At 35.7% G+C, this 18,943-nt stretch overlaps 1 protein-coding gene across 1 annotated transcript in view; it reads right to left on the bottom strand.

Moving 5' to 3' along the window:
- Nucleotides 1-18,943, bottom strand: part of MAP4K5 (mitogen-activated protein kinase kinase kinase kinase 5) — a 139,674-nt gene that overhangs the window by 43,888 nt on the left and 76,843 nt on the right. The window contains exons 13-14 of the mRNA XM_004270042.4: nucleotides 18,394-18,510; nucleotides 5,975-6,053 (exon numbers count right to left, since the gene is read on the bottom strand). Of these exons, the coding sequence (XP_004270090.1) occupies nucleotides 5,975-6,053; nucleotides 18,394-18,510 (196 nt within the window). The remainder of the gene's footprint in view (nucleotides 1-5,974; nucleotides 6,054-18,393; nucleotides 18,511-18,943) is intronic.

The raw sequence follows: 18,943 nt of genomic DNA on the forward strand, positions 1-18,943 counted from the left end.
CAGTACCAGGAAAGAAATGAGTTTCCACCCAGAGGAAAGACTTTGCTGAATATTGTAGTAAAACCTGACATAGGCCTTGAAAGGACTGCAATGACCTACCAGTTAATTTATGCTTTAAACACTCTAAAATAAAGAGATCAAAATCCAGACACTCAATGTTGTATCACAACATCCAAGATATAATAAAAAAATGAATAAAGAAGTAGAAAAAAATAAAAATCAAAACCAGTTTAAAAAAATAGATATAGACTCAGAGATGACACATATGTTGAAATTAGCACACAAGGACTTTAAAACATCTATTATAAATATATTCAAGGATTTAAGAGAAAAGATGGACACAATAAGTAAAGAGATGGAAATTATCAGTAGAGAGATAGAAACTATACATGTATGTATATTATATATGTATGTAACCATCCATCCATCCATCCATCGATCCATTTTTCTTCCTATCTACCTATCTATCTTACCTATCTATCTCAATGAAAGTCTAGATCCAGAAAATACAATATCTGAAATAAAATTCACTGATGGGCTTAAATAGCAGACTGAACACTACAAAAAAAAAGGTCAATGAACTTAAAATTAGGGCAACAGAAACTAAACTTAAGTATAGAGAACAAAAACATCTTATGTGTGTTTACGGGGGTCAGGGAGAACAGATCCTCAGTGACCTATGAAACAACATCAAGTGGTCTAACATGTAACTGGAGTCCCAGAAGGAGAAGAGGGAATCTGGGACAGAAAAACTAAGAAACAGTGTCCCCAATTTGATGAAAAATATCAATTCATTGATCTAAGAAACTCAATAAACACTAAATAGAACAAACAACAAGAAAAATGCACCTAGGCACATCACAGTCAAATTGCTAACAAAGCAACAAACAAAAAAAATCCACAGAAGTTTCAAGGTATAGTACCTATTAAGAATCCAACTGATGCACTTAAATACTTGCTATTTTGTGCCTTTAAAAAAGAATCTGAATTGATGTCATGGATTGTGTTGCAACCTGCAACTTAAAAAATACCAATGTAGAAGAACATATGGGTATGCTATACTTCAGATAATTTTTCATAAATAGTTTTCCTGACAACAAATACTTTTGTTTTGGTTATTGTATATCTATTTCTAGGATGGATCAAAGGTTGTTTAAAAAGGCTCAACTTTAACAATGGCCAAAAAATGCTGCTTGAGTTTGTGTTTCCTACCTGGGAGAGCTCTAATTACTTACCTGCTAAACACTCACTTCTCTAGAACTGTTACTAAGGAGATTTGTGAGACAATACATCTCAAAATCTCTATCACCTTTATCATTGCCGTCTTCACATGAAATAAAAAGGGACAAATGGAATTTTCAAACTTAAGTTGGGTAAACTTTCAGAAATTCTTAGATCTCCTTAGCCTAAAGTAGGTTTTGCTTCTTTATTTGTTTGGCTTGAAAGAAAATGAGGTCAATTCCCTAGGAGCCCATTAACTCTCTCCCAATGAACCCAAAACTGAGCGTCTTATACATCTGGGAATACTGCCCCCAACTCCAGTTTCTACATTATTACAGACTAATACAGCTGAGACTTGTACAGTACACACAGTTTTATACTCAAACATGTCCAAGAAGTGTTTCCTCTGAATAAACTTTTCATTTACAACTCAGAAACTGCCTTCTGGAAAACTTCTCTCTAACCTCAATAAATAGAATCTCTGCCAGGTACTGTTAACAACTAACACGACAGTAAAACAGGGTGATGATCCTTGTATTCCTGTCTCTTAATTATAGAGACATGGGCCAATTTAAATCAGTGCAAGATTGTCTTAGTAGGACATCTCAAACTGGAGATGAAAAAAAATCTTCAGAAATAGATGACTGCAAAAATCAGTTTCTACACAAGTCTACTGAATCTAGCTGATGACAACACGAAATGAATCATTTGCCCAAGACCCATGGAAAAAGATGACCGAAGACACTGATTATCATACTTTAATGTGCATACTATAGCTCTTGAGCTACATTTTTTCTTCCTTTGCCAGTTGAAACTTTTGGATTGTTGACAGACTTGTTACCTCCTAATCATGATACCTGTAGAGTCTTTATTCTTAATACTGCTCTGTGTAACCTTAGTGAGTCCTTGGTATGAGTCCAAATACCTGGCTAAAATTTACTTGTGAGTCAGCTAAAATCATACACTTAAACTGACAGTTAGGTAGTCATTTTCTTTGTTGATACCTCTCATATCCCTTTGGTGCCAATTCTTTGTAATTAGTTGGCTTCCTAGGTAACTGTGAAACCGAACAAGGACCCTATGGGGCTCCTGGGCACGGAAGCCTTTCTGTCCCTTCTCTTGACTCCAGCCTCCATGACCTTCCTTGAATTCCAAAGGGCAGAATCGAACTGTTGCTAATCCCGGAAGGGATGCAAAGATAAGGGAGGCGCAGCCAGGGGACAATAGTGCAGCCTTGGGGCAGGGTCCTGGTTCCACCTCAAGGGATACACATAACAATGCCTTTAAGCTCTTTTAAGAGGTCAGCATTCTTCATACCAGAGAAAGACCACCTGAGGCTACATTAAAAGAACCAGAGAAGCTCATCAAGATTACCTGAGGCCAGATTAGAAGAGTGGAGGCCCTTCACATACTCTAATCTTATCAGCAACGCCACCCTTGAACGGTTGTTATAAAACTCCTCATCAAATCCTCCCAGGTTGGAACACATACTTTTTAGGGGCAGGAGCCCTCTCTGTCGCCCTTTGCCTGGCAAAGCAATAAAGCTATTCTTCTCTACTTCACCCCAAACTCTGTCTCCGAGATTCGATTTGGCACCAGTGCACAGAGGCCGAGCTTTCGGCATCAACTGGACTCAACCAAAAGGTGACTTTTCAGATGAAAACTTTTTTTTAAAAAAATAGGGAATTTAGGTAACACACCCATATCTGGATCAGAATAAGAAAGTAATCTGCCTTGCTATTCATCAGACTGGGAGGACAGACACAAATCCAAATGCAAAGTCAAGAAGAAACAATGTTTCTCCCAAGGATATGCTGCACATGTAAAGTATCACATGATGACCCGCCCCCCTGAATTGCCAATGCTGTCTTACTGAGAAACATCATTCTCTAAAATCACAGACTGTCAGAAACTTTGCTGTATGAAATCATATTCATTAAAATGAACCATTCCATTCTTGCCTGGAAGATTTAAGTCAGTGAGAGAGAAGCAGCCTCAGTTTCCAACATACATACAGAGCTTCAAATAAAGGGGTTACTGAATACAACATTCCAAGTTTCCAAGGAAACAGGCTTCTGAGTCTATTTTTACAGTATAGACTCTTTCATACACATCCCTACTTTGCTTTAAGTTTTCACCTAAATTTCACTTGAACTCCACTTTTTCCAAAAACGCTCTAACTCTTCTTTTCCTGTTTAATGAGATGTTCCATGGTTCCTCTGGTATGTGTTCTCCCTCATTGCAAGGAGTCAATAAACCTGACTTTGTTGCACTATACATTTGTCCCTGGTGGTCTTAGATCAGGCCAGGATCATCATAATTAGTTATATCAACTAAAAACACATAGTAAGGATGATTATAATAATCCTAATAGCCCCAAACTGGAAACAAATCAAATGCCTGTCAAGTAAAGAATGGATAAATTGTGGTATAATCATACAATGAAATACTACATTACAATGAAAACAATAAACTATTATTGCTACACATGACACGAATGACTCTCACAGACATAATGTTGAGCAAAAGAAATCAGGCAAAAAAGGTGCATATTGGTTTATCCTATTTATCTTAAGATCAAAATCAGGTAAAAACCAATCTACAGTGACAGAGATCAGAATAGTGATTAGCCTGGGCAGTGGGAGGGCAGGGGGATACAGGAAGATGGAAGGGTACTGATTGTGAAGGAGCATGAGGAAGCCTTCAGAGATTCTGACAATGTTTTATGTCTTGATCTGGGTGGTAGTTTCATGAGTGTATACAAATTTAAAAATTCATTGTGCAGTACACTTAAGTATTTTACTATATGTAAGTTATCAGATCAATGTAAAAAACTGAAACAAAAAACTAAGAATAGAACTAACTAGGTATGTATGAAATCTATCAAACAAACAAAAACAAAACTATAAAACAATCCTGATGGACACAAAAGAAGACTTGGGAGAATTTAAAGATAAATCGACCAATAAAATGAACTTCAATTCTACTGTCTTGTCTGGTACATGAAACACATAGGACTCACTCCATGAAGATATTAGTACTCCAGACACTTATAAGTTAGTGTACAAATTTATGAGATCTCAGTAAAAACACTGATTTTTTTTAACTTGGTAAGCTGATTCTTACATTTATGTAGGGAAAATATAATAGCCAAATATCATAACAGAAAAGGACAGCAACATGGTGTTTGTGTGTGTGTTTGTGTGGAGGGGGTGAGGGACAGTAGGAGGAGGATTATTTCTATCAGACTTTAACAGGTATTATAAAGATAATAATCAGAAGTATGAGACCAGCACAGGACTAGGTATATTAATGTAACAGAATAGAATTTCCAGAAAAAGCCCTAAAATATATGTGGCAATTTAGTACATAATAAAGATGGCATATCAAATCTATTAGCAAAAATATCAAGTTTTTAATAAATAGCATTGAGGCAAATGGGTAGATATTTAGAATGAAACTGAAGTTGAATTCATATTTCATACCTTCTACCAAATAAGTTAATACCTTATATCAAACATTTAAATATTAAAAACATGAGACTGTAAAAATACAAGAAGAAACAATAGGAAAATCCTTTTATAACCTTAAAATCAGGAAGACCTTACTAAATATGACACAGAAGACAAAAGCTATACAAGAAAAGATACACTTAGACTACATTAATTGAATACTATACAGCTGCATAAAATAAACACAATAGCTTTTAATGGAATATAACTTTGCTACTTTTCTGTCTGGTATTGGAAGCCCAGAGAGTTCACTGGGGATTATATAAGAAGATAGCATAAGAACATATCAGCAATCTGGGACTAACAAACACAGAAAATGTCGAATTATTGGTGTAACTTTGAAAAGATCTGACTAAAACAACTGATATGGGAAGGACATTCTAACTCTCCAATGACCTAGATTTCCAAAGCTGTATCCAGAAAGCTAGAAATGTCTGGTTTCAAAAAAACAAAATGCTCATCTGCAATAATTCTAATTAGCCTAAATATATAATAAATTATCTTCCTCCATTGTGGTTTATAATTTTTATTTATGGCTTATTTTAATGTAAACTACTTTAAATCTCTTTTGAAACAATTATGCATTTAAGTCAATATACTTATAGCTAAAAATTCTTTGCAAATCTGTTCTTCCAAATTAATGTGGCTAAAATGACAAATATAAATCAATTTCCCCCTTTAAATATGCACTTTAGAAAATATTCACCTTATTGTTAACTTGACTTAAAAAACTGAAACCAACCCAAAGGTCCAACAATAGGAGCTACAATACATCAACTCAATAAAAGAGGATAAAACCATTAAACATAATGGTTACAAAGCCTAGGCGAATACATAGAAAATACTTTTGACTATGTTAAGCAAAATTTTATGTATAGTATAAATTCAGTCATGTAAAACTATATGTGAAAAAACATGAAGGAAATTCAGCAAAATATTATCTGTGGGCTGGTGTTGGGTGATATGATTATGGGCAATGTTAATTTTCTACTTTTTTCCTCTTGCAAATTTTCTGCAATAGACATATATTGACTTTATAATTAGAAAATAAAAACTATTTAATTATAAAACCAAGAGAATTCCATTACAAGCCAGAAAAGCAGCCTTTATTTTAGAGGTATCCTGTTATGTTAAAGTATGTAGCCACAGTTAGTGAGACTTTATTATTCCAAAAAATTCCATAAGAACACCCAGCTCAACCCTCCAAAACCACCAATTGAAAATGTATACCAAACACATACAATTTATTTCTGAAGCTGTCCGTTCAGCTCTGGCATTCCTGTTTGTAGATCTAATGGTATGACGAATGATTGCATGGGGCTGTGAATATAAACATAATACATATACTTTAAAAAAATTCAGTGACAAAGTTAGAAGGTCAAACTTTTTCTTTTTAATTAAATTATTATTTATTGACAAGCAGGACTACTTACTAATAAATTGTAGGATAAATATTTTTAAAAATGAACACTAAGATACTTTAAAAGTGTATTCATTTAGTCCATGTTTATACTGTATAAAATACTGAAGAGATGCAAAGAAAATCAGATGGAAATGTTACCTTCAAAAGAGCTTATACTCTAAGAAGATAAGACACACAAACACTTATAAGATTAGAAAATGATAAGTGGCATTCATTAAGATTACTATTAATGCCCAGGGGAAGAAGAAATGACTTTCACCTGAAAGGGTAAAGAAATTCTTCGGGACAAAGCTGTAATCTTATGTGAGGCCTAGAAGGACAAGTAGGCATTGAATGTGCAGCAAGGTGGGAAAAGCATTTTAGACAGCACAAAGAATACGAACAAAGTGATACAAGAAAAAAAGGAAATTGTGGAGTGTTTAGGGGAATTGGAGTTGGTTATTATTTGACTACAGTGAACATTAAGTGAAGAGATGACAAAGCTGGAAAGACAGACTTGAGGATGAGCCACATCATGAAAGGCCCTGAATGTCTTGGCAAAAGAATTTATTGGAGATTCTACAGAAAGGGAGTGCCGTCACAAGAGTCAGCTTTAAGAGTAACCTGATTAAGTATGTAAGAGGGTATGGAGGGAAGAAATACTATATGGAAGGAGACTGAGTAAGAGTATTGTAGTAAACTAAGGGAGAAAGCTTACCACTTCCACCCTTTTGTATAAGCTCCTGATCTTTTGAAACAATGCCTTCAGCTCAACCCCTATCTACCAAATTTCTGATGACTCATTCTCATTCACTGATGACTCGGACAGGGGCTCAGATGTCTTTTTCTCTACTTTAAGACCCACCATCATACCAAAGGACTTCAAAAGACCATTGCTCTGGATTTAAGTTTTCTGACCTTATCTCTGAAGACCTTCTACCATACTTCAATGCACTCTACACTACTAAAATCATATCCTGGACTCTGTCATCCGCTCTGATATATGAATTCACATAATACTCCAAACTTCTCATCCTTTGAACTTACTCTCTCATTTACTCCAATAATTTTTAAATGCTCACACTGAAATCTCAAGTCCATCCATCCATTACTTTCTCACTCTCCACATGCATTTCTCTGATCTTCACTTTTTTTCCTATCCAGTTTAGAGTTGGTGGCCCATAATTTCAAGCAATCTCTTGCATATATCCTAAATTTGATTTGCCTCCCCTCCCCAACCCCTGCCATCCTTCTGTACAATGGTATACCAAAATGACAACCCTGGAAGACTTAAACTAACTACCTTTGGTTAATATCTGAAGTACCAATCACTGCTGGAGGAAAATTACACATTGAAAATTAATCTCATCTGAGCCTTCAAGTTTGCCCACAAACACTTCTCTAGTCATTTAACCCATCCATTCTTCTCAATTACTATTTCATAGCTTCACCACACTTTTCAAACCCACCTCCTCCACACTTTCAGGAGACGACATTGCCACCTAGCTCACAAAGAAAACAGAAATCAAATAGAAGATAACTTCTAGCTATACTCTCAAACTATCTTCCTCTTTAATGCAAAGAAAGAAGTATTTTTCTTTTTTTGTTACTCTGAAATATATTTAACGCATAATATTATTTTAGCTTCTGATGTACTACAGAATTATTTGACATTTGTATACATTAAGAGGTGATCACCACTATAAGTGTAGTAACCATCTGTCCCCATACAAAATTAATATTACTGACCATATTCCTTATGCTGTGTATAATAACCCTGTGACTTAATTATTATATTACTGGAAGTCTGTACCTCTTAATACCCTTCACCTATTTTGCCCACACCCACAAGCCTCCCTTCTGGCAAACACCTGTTTCTTCTCTGTATCTGAGTCTGTTTTCATTTTATTTTGTTTTGCTTTTTAGATTCTTTAGATTCCACATATAAATGAGATCATGTGGTATCTGTCTTTGTCTGACTTATTTAATTAGCATAATAGCTTCTAGATCCATCCCTGTTGTCAAAAATGAGATTTCATTTTTAATGGCTAAGTGATATTCCACTGTATATATATACACCATATCCTCTTTATCCATTAAGTTGCTTCCATATGTTGGCTACTGTGAGTAATGTTGGTACATGTATCTTTTCACATTAGTGTTTTTGTTTTCTCCAGGTAAATACCTAGAAATGAAATTGCTAGATAATATGGCAGTTCTGTTTTTAATTTTTTTGAGGAACCTCCATACTGTTTTCCATAGTGGGTGCACCAATTTACAATCCCACAAGCAATAACACAAGGATTCCCTTTTTTCCACACCAGTGTCAACACTTGTTATTTGCAGTCTTCTTAATGCTAGCCATTCTGACAAGTGTGAGGTGATAGCTCACTGCGGTTTTGATTTGCATTTCCCTTATGATTAGTGATGTTGAGCATTTTTCATGTGTCTATTGGCCATCTGTGTGTCTTCTTTGGAAAAAATGTCTATTCATGTCCTCTGCCCATTTTTTATTTGGGTTTTTTTCTTTTGATATTCAGTTGTATGAGTTCTTGGTATATTTTGGATATTAACCCCTTATCAGGATATATCATTTGCAAATATCTTCTCCCATTCAGTAGGTGACATTTTCGTTTTGTTGAGTTTTCTTTGCTGTGCAAAAAACTTTTTAGTTTGATGTGTCCCATTTGTTTATTTTTGCTTTTGTTTCCCTTGCCTGAGGAGACATATACTAAAAAATATTGCTAAGACTGATGTCAAAGGCCATACTACACATGTTCTTTTTCTAGGAGTTTTATGGTTTCAGGTCTTACGTTTAAGTGTTTAATCCATTTTGAGTTACTTTTTGTATATGATATGAGAAAGTAGTCCGGCTTGATACTTTTGCATGTAGCTGTCCAGTTTTCCCAATACTATTTATTGGGAGTATACCACTGTATATTCTTGCCTCCTTTGTCATAGATTAATTGCCCATATAAATGTGGGTTTATTTCTGGGCTCTCTATTTTGTTTCATTGATCTATGTGTCTGTGGTAGTGCCAGTACCACACTATTTTGATTACTGTAGCTTTGTGGTACAGTTTGAAATCAGGGAGTCTGCTTCCTCCAGCTCTATTTTTCTTCTTCAAGTTGCTTTGGCTATTTGGGGTCTTTTGTGTTTCCATACAAATTGTAGAACTGTTTGTTCCAGTTCTGTGAAGAATGCCATTGGTATTCTGATAGGGATTGCACTGAATCTGCAGACTGCCTTGGGCAATATGGTCATTTTAACAATATTAATTCTTCCAATCCATGAGCACAGTATATTTTTCCTTTTTTTTTTTTTTTTTGGCTGTGCCATGTGGCATGTAGGATCTCAGTTCCCCGACCAGGGGTCAAACCCATGCCCCCTCCATTGGGAGCACAGAGTCTTAACCACTGGACTGCCAGTAAGTCCCTATTCTTTCTGATGCAATTGTAAATGGGACTGTTTTCTTAATTTCCCTGATAGCTCATTTTTAGTGTATAGAAATGCAACAGATTTCTGTATATTAATTTTGTATCCTGCAACTTTACTGAATTCATTTATTAGTTCTAACAGTTGTTGTTTTTCTTTTTTTACTGCATCTTTAGGATTTTCTATATGTACTATCACGTTATATGCAAACAGTGACAGTTTTACTTCTTCTTTTCCAATTTGGACTCCTTTTACTTATGTTTCTTGTCTAACTGCTATGGCTAGGACTTCCAATACTATACTGAATAAAAGTGGCAAGAGTGAGCAACCTTGCCTTGTTTTTGATCTTAGAGGAGATACTTTTAGCTTTCCACTGTTGAGCATGATGTTGGCTGTAGTTTTGTCATATAGCACCTTTATTATGTTGGGTATGCTCCCTTTATACACACTTTGATGAGACTTTTTAACATAAATGGATGTTGAACTTTGTCAAAACTTTTTTCTGCCATCTACTGAGATGATCATGATTTTTGTTCTTCAATTTGTTAATGTGGTGTCTCACATGGATTTATTTGTGGATACTGAACCATTCTTGTATCTCTGGGATAAATCCCACTTGATCATAGTATTGTACAGTATTATTGTACATTGTATTGTATCATTCTTTTAACGTATTGTTGAATTTGATTTGCTCATATTTTGTTGAGGATTTTTACATCTATGTTCATCAGTGATAGTGGCCTGTAACTTTCTCTTCTTCTTTTTTTTGTGGTGTTCTTGTCTGATTCTAGTATCAGGGTGATGCTGGCCTTGTAGAAATAATTCACAAGCATTCCTTCCTCTGCAATTTTTTGGAATATTTTGAGAAGGATAGCTATTAACTCTTCTCTAAAAGCTGGGTAGAATTCACCTGTGAAACTGGTACTGGACTTTTGGAAGTTTATTGTATTACTGATCCTATTTCCTTAATGGTAATCCATCTCTTCTTATTTTCTATTTCTTCCTGATTCAGTCTTGGGAGTTTGTACGTCTCTAGAAATTTATCCATTTCTTCTAAGTTGTCCATTTTATTGGTGTATAATTGTTTGTATTATTTTCTTATGATTCTCTCGATTATCTGTTGTGTCAGTAGTAACTTCTTTTCATTTATGATTTTATTTGGATCCTCTCTCTTTTCTTCTTGATGAGTCTGGCTAAAGGTTTATCAATTTATCTTTTCAAAGAACCAATTCTTAGTTTCATTGTTCTTTTCCATTTTTTTAAAGTTTCTATTTCAGTTATATCTGCTCTGATCTTTATTATTTCTTTCCCTCTACTAACTTTTGGTTTTGTTTGTTCTTCTTTTTCTAGTTCCTTTAGGTGTATGGTCAGATGTTTGAGATTTTTCTTGTTTCCTGAGGTAGACATCTATCTCTAAAAACTTCCCCTTTAGACTGCTTTTGCTGAATGCCATAGACTTTGGATGGATGGTTGTGTTTCTATTTTCATTTGCCTCCAGTTATTTTTTGATTTCCTCTTTGGTTTCTTCAGTGACCCATTGGTTAGTTAAGAGCATATTATTTAGCCTCCACATGTTTGTGTTTTTGTAGTTTGTTTCTTGTAGTTGATTTCTGGTTTCATACTATTGTGGTGAGAAAAAATGCTTGGTATGATTTCAATCTTAAATTTATTGAGCCTTGTTTTGTAGCTTACCATGTGATCTATCCTGGAGAAGGTAGCAGTTGAAAGCATATATACTTTGCTGCTTTTGGATAGAATGTTCTATTTTATCTATTAAGTTCATCTGATCTAATGTGTCATTTAAAGCCAGTGTTTCCTTCTTTCTGGATCTTCTGTCCACTGATGTAAGTGGTGTATTAAATTCCCCTACTATTATTGTGTTACTGTCAATTTCTCCCTTTATATTTATTAACATTTGCTTTATATATTGAGGTGCTCCTATTGGGTGCATATATATTTATATATTAAATATATATTAAATATATATTTAATATATTTATTAATATATTAAATATATATTAAATATTAATAAATTAATTAAATATATTAAATAAATAAATTAATTAAATATATTAAATATTATATTAAATATATATTAAAATATATTAAATATATATTTAATTGTTGCATCTTCTTGGACTGATCTCTTGATCACTGTGTAATGTCCTTCTTTGGCTCTTGCTACAGTCTTTGTTTTAAAGTTTATTTTGTCTAATATAAGCATTGCTACAGCTTTTTACAGATTTCCATTTGTATGGAATACCTTTTCCCATCCCGTTACTCAGTCTGTGTGTGTCTTTAGATCTGAAGTGAGTCTCTTGTAGGCAGTATATATAGGGGTCTCATTTTTGGGTCCATTCATCCATCCTGTCTTTTTTTTTTAAATTTCTTTAAAAAACTTTTATTTTATTTATTTTTATTTTTGGCTGCACGCGGGCTGTCTCTAGTTGCGGCGAGTGGGGGCTACTCTTTGTTGCAGTGCGCAGGCTTCTCATTGTAGTGGCTTCTCTTGTTGCACAGCACGGGCTCTAGGTGTGTGGGCTTGAGTAGTTGTGGCACATGTGCTCAGTAGTTGTGGCTTGCAGGCTCTAGAGCGCAGGCTCAGTAGCTGTGGTGCACAGGCTTAGTTGCTCCATGGCATGTGGGATCTTCCTTAACCAGGGCTCGAACCCATGTCCCCTGCACTGGCAGGCGGATTCTTAACCACTGCAGCACCAGGGAAGCCCTCAATGTCTTTTGAATGGAGCATTTAGTCCATTTACACTTAAAGTAATTATTGATAGGTATGTATGTGTTGCCATCTTGTTAATTGTTTTCTGGTTGTTTTTGTAGTTCTTTTTTGTTCCTTTCTTCTTTTGCTCTCTTACCTTGTGATTTAATTACTAGTGTTATGTTTGGATTCCTTTCTCTTTCTTTAGGGTGTATTTCTTATAGGTTTTTGGTTTGGGGTTACCATGAGGTTCACAGATAACAACAACAACAACAACAACACACACACAAAATTATTTTAACCTGATGATCTCTCAAGTTCAAACACATTCTAACAACCCTGAATTTTTACCCCCTACCTCTGCCTCATGTTTAATGCTTTTTTGACATCATGTTTTACATCTTTTTTGTTTTGTGAATACCTTAACTATTTACTGTGGATACAGATGATTTTACTACTTTTATTTTTTAACTTTCATACTAGCTTTATGAATGACTGGTCTACTACCTTTACTATATGTTTGCCTTCGCCAGTGAGATTCTTCCATTTGTAATTTTGGTATTTCTAATAGTGGTCTTTTCTTTTTCACTTAGAGAAGTCCCTTTAACATTTTTTGAAAGCTGGTTTAGTGGTGTTGAACTCTCTTAGTTTTTGCTTGTCTGTAAAACTCTTTCTCTCTCCTTCAAAACTGAATGATAGCCTTGCCAAGCAGAGTGTTCTTTGTTGTAGGTTTCTTCCTTTATCACTTTGGATTTAATGTGTCACTCCCTTCTGACCTGCAGAGTTTCTGCTGAAAAGTCAGCTGAGAATCTTATGGAAGTTCCCTTGTACATATCTAGTTGCTTTTCTCTTGCTGTTTTTAAGATTCTCTATCTTCAATTTTTTTTTTTTTTTTGCGGTACGCAGGCCTCTCACTGTTGTGGCCTCTCCCGTTGTGGAGCACAGGTTACGGACGCACAGGCTCAGCGGACATGGCTCACGGGCCTAGCCGCTCTGCGGCATGTGGGATCTTCCTGGACCAGGGCACGAACCCGTGTCCCCTGCGTCGGCAGGCGGACTCTCAACCACTGCGCCACAAGGGAAGCCCTCTATCTTCAATTTTTGACATTTTTATTATAATAGGTCTTGGTATGAACCTTCGTTTCTCTTTCTTTTTCCAGGTTAGGAAAGTTTTCAGCTATTATTTCTTCAAATAAGTTCTCTGCTCCTTTCCCTCTTTTCTTCTTCTGGGATCCCTAGAATGTGAATGTTAGTACACTTGATATTGTCTCAGGGGTCTCTTAAACCACCCTTTTAAAAAATTCTTTTCTCTTTTTCCTCTTCAGCTTAGGTGATTTCCACTACTCCGTCTTCCAGTTCACTGATCTGTTCCTCTATATAACCAAATCTATTATTATTTCTTTCTAGTGTGTTTTTAATTTCAGTTATTGTATTCTTCAGCTCTGTTTGGTTCTCCTTTTAATTTTCTAACTCTTTATTAAAATTCTTACTGTGTTCTTCCATCCCTCTCCTGCGTTCATTGAGAATCTTTACGATTATTACCTTAAACTCTTTATCAGTAGACTGTGTAACATAGTCCTCTGCCTCTGTTTGCCTAGTTCTCTGTGTTTATTTCTAAGTATTAGGTAGATCAGCTATGTTTCCTGAATTTGGGAGGAGCGGCCTTATGTAAGAGACATCCTATGGGATCCAACAGCACACCCTCTGGGCAGCAGAGCTATATGCTCTAAGGATGCCCCCTATGTGGGCTGTGTGGGTCCTTCTGTTGTGGCAAGGCTGACCACTGTGGGTGTGCTGGTGGGTAGGCATGGCTTCTGGCCCAGTTGGTTGCTAGGACCTTACTGGTGCAGGGTCCCAGGGCTGGTGCTGGTCTCCTGGTGGGCAGGGCCAGGTTCAAAGGCAGCTAGCTATGGGGATCAGAGAAGCTCAGGGTTGGTGCCAGCACACTGGTGGGCAGATAAGCCCCCAGCACTAATAGGGTAGTGGGAGGACTCCAAAATGGTGGTTGTCAGCATTGATGTCCTAGTGGTAGAAGAAACTCTCAAATACAGCTGTCGCCATCTATATCTTTAGGGGGACTACCAGTTGTCTCCTGCCACTCCAAGAGGTTCTGCAAGATCAGCAGGTGGGTTCCTTTCAAATTACTGGCTCTGTGCTAGGATTTGGACTATGTGAGATTTTGTACACGCCTCATGAGAGCAGAGTCTCTGTTTCCTACAGCCCTCTGGCTCTCTTGTATGCAAGCCCAGGATGGCCTTCAAAGACAGATGTTTTGGGGCCCCATCTTCCCAGTGCAGGACCCTTCAGCTGGGGAGCCCAACACAGGGCTCAGATGCTTCGCTCCTTGGGGAGAACATCTGCAATTGTAATTATCCTCCTGTTTGTGGGTCACCTACCCAGGGAGGCGGGTCTTGACTATACCATGTCTCCACCTCTCCTACCCATCTCATTGTGGTTCCTTATTTATGCCTTCAGTTGTGGAAAGTCTTTTATGCTAGTCTTCAGGTCATTCTCATAGGTAGTTGAAATTTGGTGTGGCCACTGGAGGAGGTGAGCTCAAGGTCTTCAAGGCACCATCTATGCCACATTTCCCAAGAAAGCCTTTCAAGAAGTGTTTCTTTAAGATCAAATCCCTCGTTATAATCTAGATCTCACCTTCTCCTTTCTTTTCAAGGACTTTGCCTATTCACCTTGCTTCTTGACTCTTCTATCTCTAACTATTGGATCCTTTTTAATAAGCATTCTGTTTAAACTTTTTTGCCCCATATGAAAAAAAAATCAATCAATCAATAGCCAAAAAATAGAGAGACAGAAGACAGACAAATCCACTGTCAACTCATTTTCCTCCAACTACTGCTCTATCTTATCCCCCTCTTTCACAACTGAATTTCATAAATAAATTTATTTTTCAAACCACTCCAGCCTAGCTTTACCTCTAGTATTTTTATATTATCCTTTTTTAAAAATAATTATTTATTTATTTGGCTGCGTTGGGTCTTAGCTGCGGCACGCTGGATCTTCATTGCAGCACGTGCATTCTTTCGTTGCAGCACTCAGGCTTCTACCTAGTTGTGGCGCCCAGGCTCTAGAGCACATAGGTTCTCTAATTGTGGCACACGGACTCTAAAGTGCACAGGTTCAGCAGTTGTGGCATGCGGGTTTAGTTGCCTTGCAGCATGTGGGATCTTAGTTCCCCGACCAGGGATGGAACCCATGTCTCCCACATTGGAAGGTGGATTCTTAATCACTGGACCACCAGGGAAGTCCCAAATTATCCCTTTAAAGTAATCAAACACCAACACCTAAATCTAAAGATTTCTTTAATGTAACTTCTAGGCAGTATTCTTGTTGAAATTTTCCTACTGTCTTTTAATGTTCTTTATTAATCCTTTGCCATTCCTTTTTGGGTACCAGATTTTTTAATTTTGGGGAGGAATTTCCCCCAAAAGCTGTCCTAGGCCTTCTTCTCATTCTACATGCTTCCCTTGGATGATCACATTTACTCTTTAAGGTATCAACTACAACCATTATATCTAATAACTCTCTAATTTATATCTCTAGTCCAAACTTTTCTCCCCAAGCTATAACCACATATCTAACTCCTAATAAGACTTCTCCATTTGGAAATCTGGTGCAACATTAAAATCACCATATACAAAACTGAACTCACCTTTCTTCCCAAATCTGATCTTTAGTATTTCTATCTCAACAAGTGGCACTTTTATATCCACCCAGCTGTTCAAGTCAAAATCTGGGAGTAACCCTTTTATCATGCCCCTCCCTCATTTCTACATCCAATCACCAACTCTCTCATATAATTCTTTAATTAGTTCACTTTTTCCATCTTTTCCCTACCATCCTATTACAAAACATCAGTATCTATATCCTGGATAACTTCAACAGTCTCTTAAGAGGACTTTAGGAATGAAAACACCACTCTGAAGTCAGAGATCTTTAAAGGAAAAAAAATGCACATCTGATTACATCACTCTCTTACCCTTTAATGGTTTCTACTGCCCTTAAAGCCCCCATTTTTTTTCATTTGAAATGTCTAGCTTTGTGACCTAATCTCCCACCAAATTCCTTCCTTGTTTTCTGCTCTAACAGACTTACTTTTCTTTAATTCCTCAAGTATACCACACTCTCTCTTATCACTAGGGCTTTCAAACATGTTATTCTTCCTTTTGCTCAGAACACTTCTGACTGGTCTTTTCTTTTAATTACTATTTATCCTTCAGGCTTTCATCTTACATATTGTTTCTACAGTGAGTCCTTTCCTGTCCCTAAAATATGCCTGCATAGCACCCTCTCTTTCCCTTTTTGTAACAGTTATCACACTTGTAAATTATTTGTTGGTATTTCTAAGTTTCCTTTGAGACCATTCTGTAAGTTCTTTGAAGATTGGGATCATGTCAATCTCACCCACTATTGTGTCTCCAACTGCCTGGAACAAGGTTTTGCACTTCAAGGACTAAAAATTATGGTGATATCATTAAACAGAAATAGAGAATTCCAAATGTAAGAGTGGATTTAGGAAGCCTGGCAAAATTGTGTGGGGAATGAAAGAGGAGTTTGGTTATTTACATAACCAGTGAAACACTAATTGAGGAATCAAGTAATATCTAATGCTTCATTTAAACTAAAACAATTTGAACAATTTTGAGTTTTTAAGAGATTAAAATCTTATTATTACAAGTCTGCAAATGATGGTTTAAGTAAAAAGAAATCTATGTATGGCTGGTTTATTTAATATTTTCAATTAAAGTTCACTTAACATTCAATAAAATATTCACTGGGTACCTTACGACATGACAAGACTATGTTATATACTAGACAATGATTAGTTTGTAAAGACTGTTTAATGACAATTTCTATTAAGTATATATATAGAAATGATGGTATATTAACTAAGCGTAGGTTCTAAAGTCAGTTTGCCTGGATCCAAATCCTGGTTCCACTAGTTGCTAGGCATATGATCTCGGGCAAATGAAATTACTTCTATTCTTTCTCCTTCATTTCTTATTTGTAAAATGGGGATAGTAATAGTACATATTGCCAAGGACCGTTTTAAGTATTAGATGAGTTAACATGGAAATTATTTAGCCTAACACTTGGTACATGAAGACTACCCAATGAATGTTAATAGTTATCATGATACTTATACGATATAATTTGAAACTTAAGTACCTGAAGTAGAAAATTTCCTTCAATAAATAATAACACATAAAGTTTAGTCCTATAGTCTTACCAGAACTGAAGACAGAGGTATAAAGGGATATAAAGGCATAAAGAGAAATGAAGAGACAGAAATAAAAGGGAATCATAAAAGAGAGAAAGAGATACCAGTGGAAAAATACATTTATGCTATATATAGAGAGGCATAAACAGGTATCCGAAAATGGGCAGGAAGTCCCTCATTCCTGATTTACAAGTCGTGTTGTTAAATATATTCAAAATAATTCTACATATTTTCAGAGAAGACAAGCATAGTTATGAATAGCTCTACATGTAATTACATAAGAAATAATAGTTTTGAATAAGTATTAGAAAATATAGCTTTTTCTATGGGAACCTCAGCTTAATTTAAAAATGATTTGTATTCTGTTAATGATCTGTGTAACAGAGAAACTAAAAAAAAATGACCACATGGATTTCTAAGGAGTCTCTTTTGTGAAAAATAATATGTACATGTGCTCTGGCTAAACTTGTGTTCTCCTAGTGCAAAGCAATGCTCCTAAAACCTGTATTGTCTTGGAAAAGATCAAACTCTCACTACAGAAGCTGAGGTCTAGGGAGGAAACACTTGTGGATTTTGGGAGGAAAAAGGCACAGATGTGATTCTAATTGTAGATACCTCTTAATAACTTTAAGCAAACCAACTAAGAAAACAAAATGTTATAATGCTAAGAACAGTAATCCTAGTTCCTTCCCAAAACTAGGATTAAGAAAAGTATCAACTGGTAATTATGAGCAGGACAAGTGTAGTTTACACTGCTAATTAATCTTTGTTACTAAATCTATTTCAACTAACTTAAAAGAGTGAATTAAAAAACAAAGTCTAAGGCCACGTTAAACATTTGTTTTCAAATATTAGACTGCAAGCATTCCTTACCTCAAAGTCATCATCATCTCCTTCGGTGTAATGTGTATGGTTGTCTGGATTATTCACTTTGTCCAACAATTCAACTGCTAGGGCCCTAGAGAGACCTGGCTGTCCTACAAATGTATGCTAAGTAAAAACAAAACAAAACAAAACTTCATGAGTATGCTTTTATATCTATGGCTCATAGAAATTGCTATTTGTTCTTTTCCATTCAGTAACTATCAGAGACAAGCATATGGAAGCCTACTAATGCAAATAAATTAGAGAATGTGTTAGTAAAAATATTAATCAGAGAATTCATAATTATATATTATAAAGCTAAAGAACCATTGTGAGGTAAATTTATAACATGAATAATTTCTCTATTTAAAGTTAACCAATCCATGTTAGGTTGTCAAATTACAACCTTGGCTATAACAATGACATTTTTATGCATGTCATTATAATAATATGCAAATGAATACTGAGGTACAGTCCATATCACAATAAGAAAAAAGCATCTATATTTGCATATATTTAATTCAATAAAATTATGTTAATGTAGTAAGATACATAATTA

The sequence above is a fragment of the Orcinus orca genome, chromosome 2 (assembly GCF_937001465.1).
Source record: "Orcinus orca chromosome 2, mOrcOrc1.1, whole genome shotgun sequence".
Taxonomy (NCBI): Eukaryota; Metazoa; Chordata; class Mammalia; order Artiodactyla; family Delphinidae; genus Orcinus; species Orcinus orca.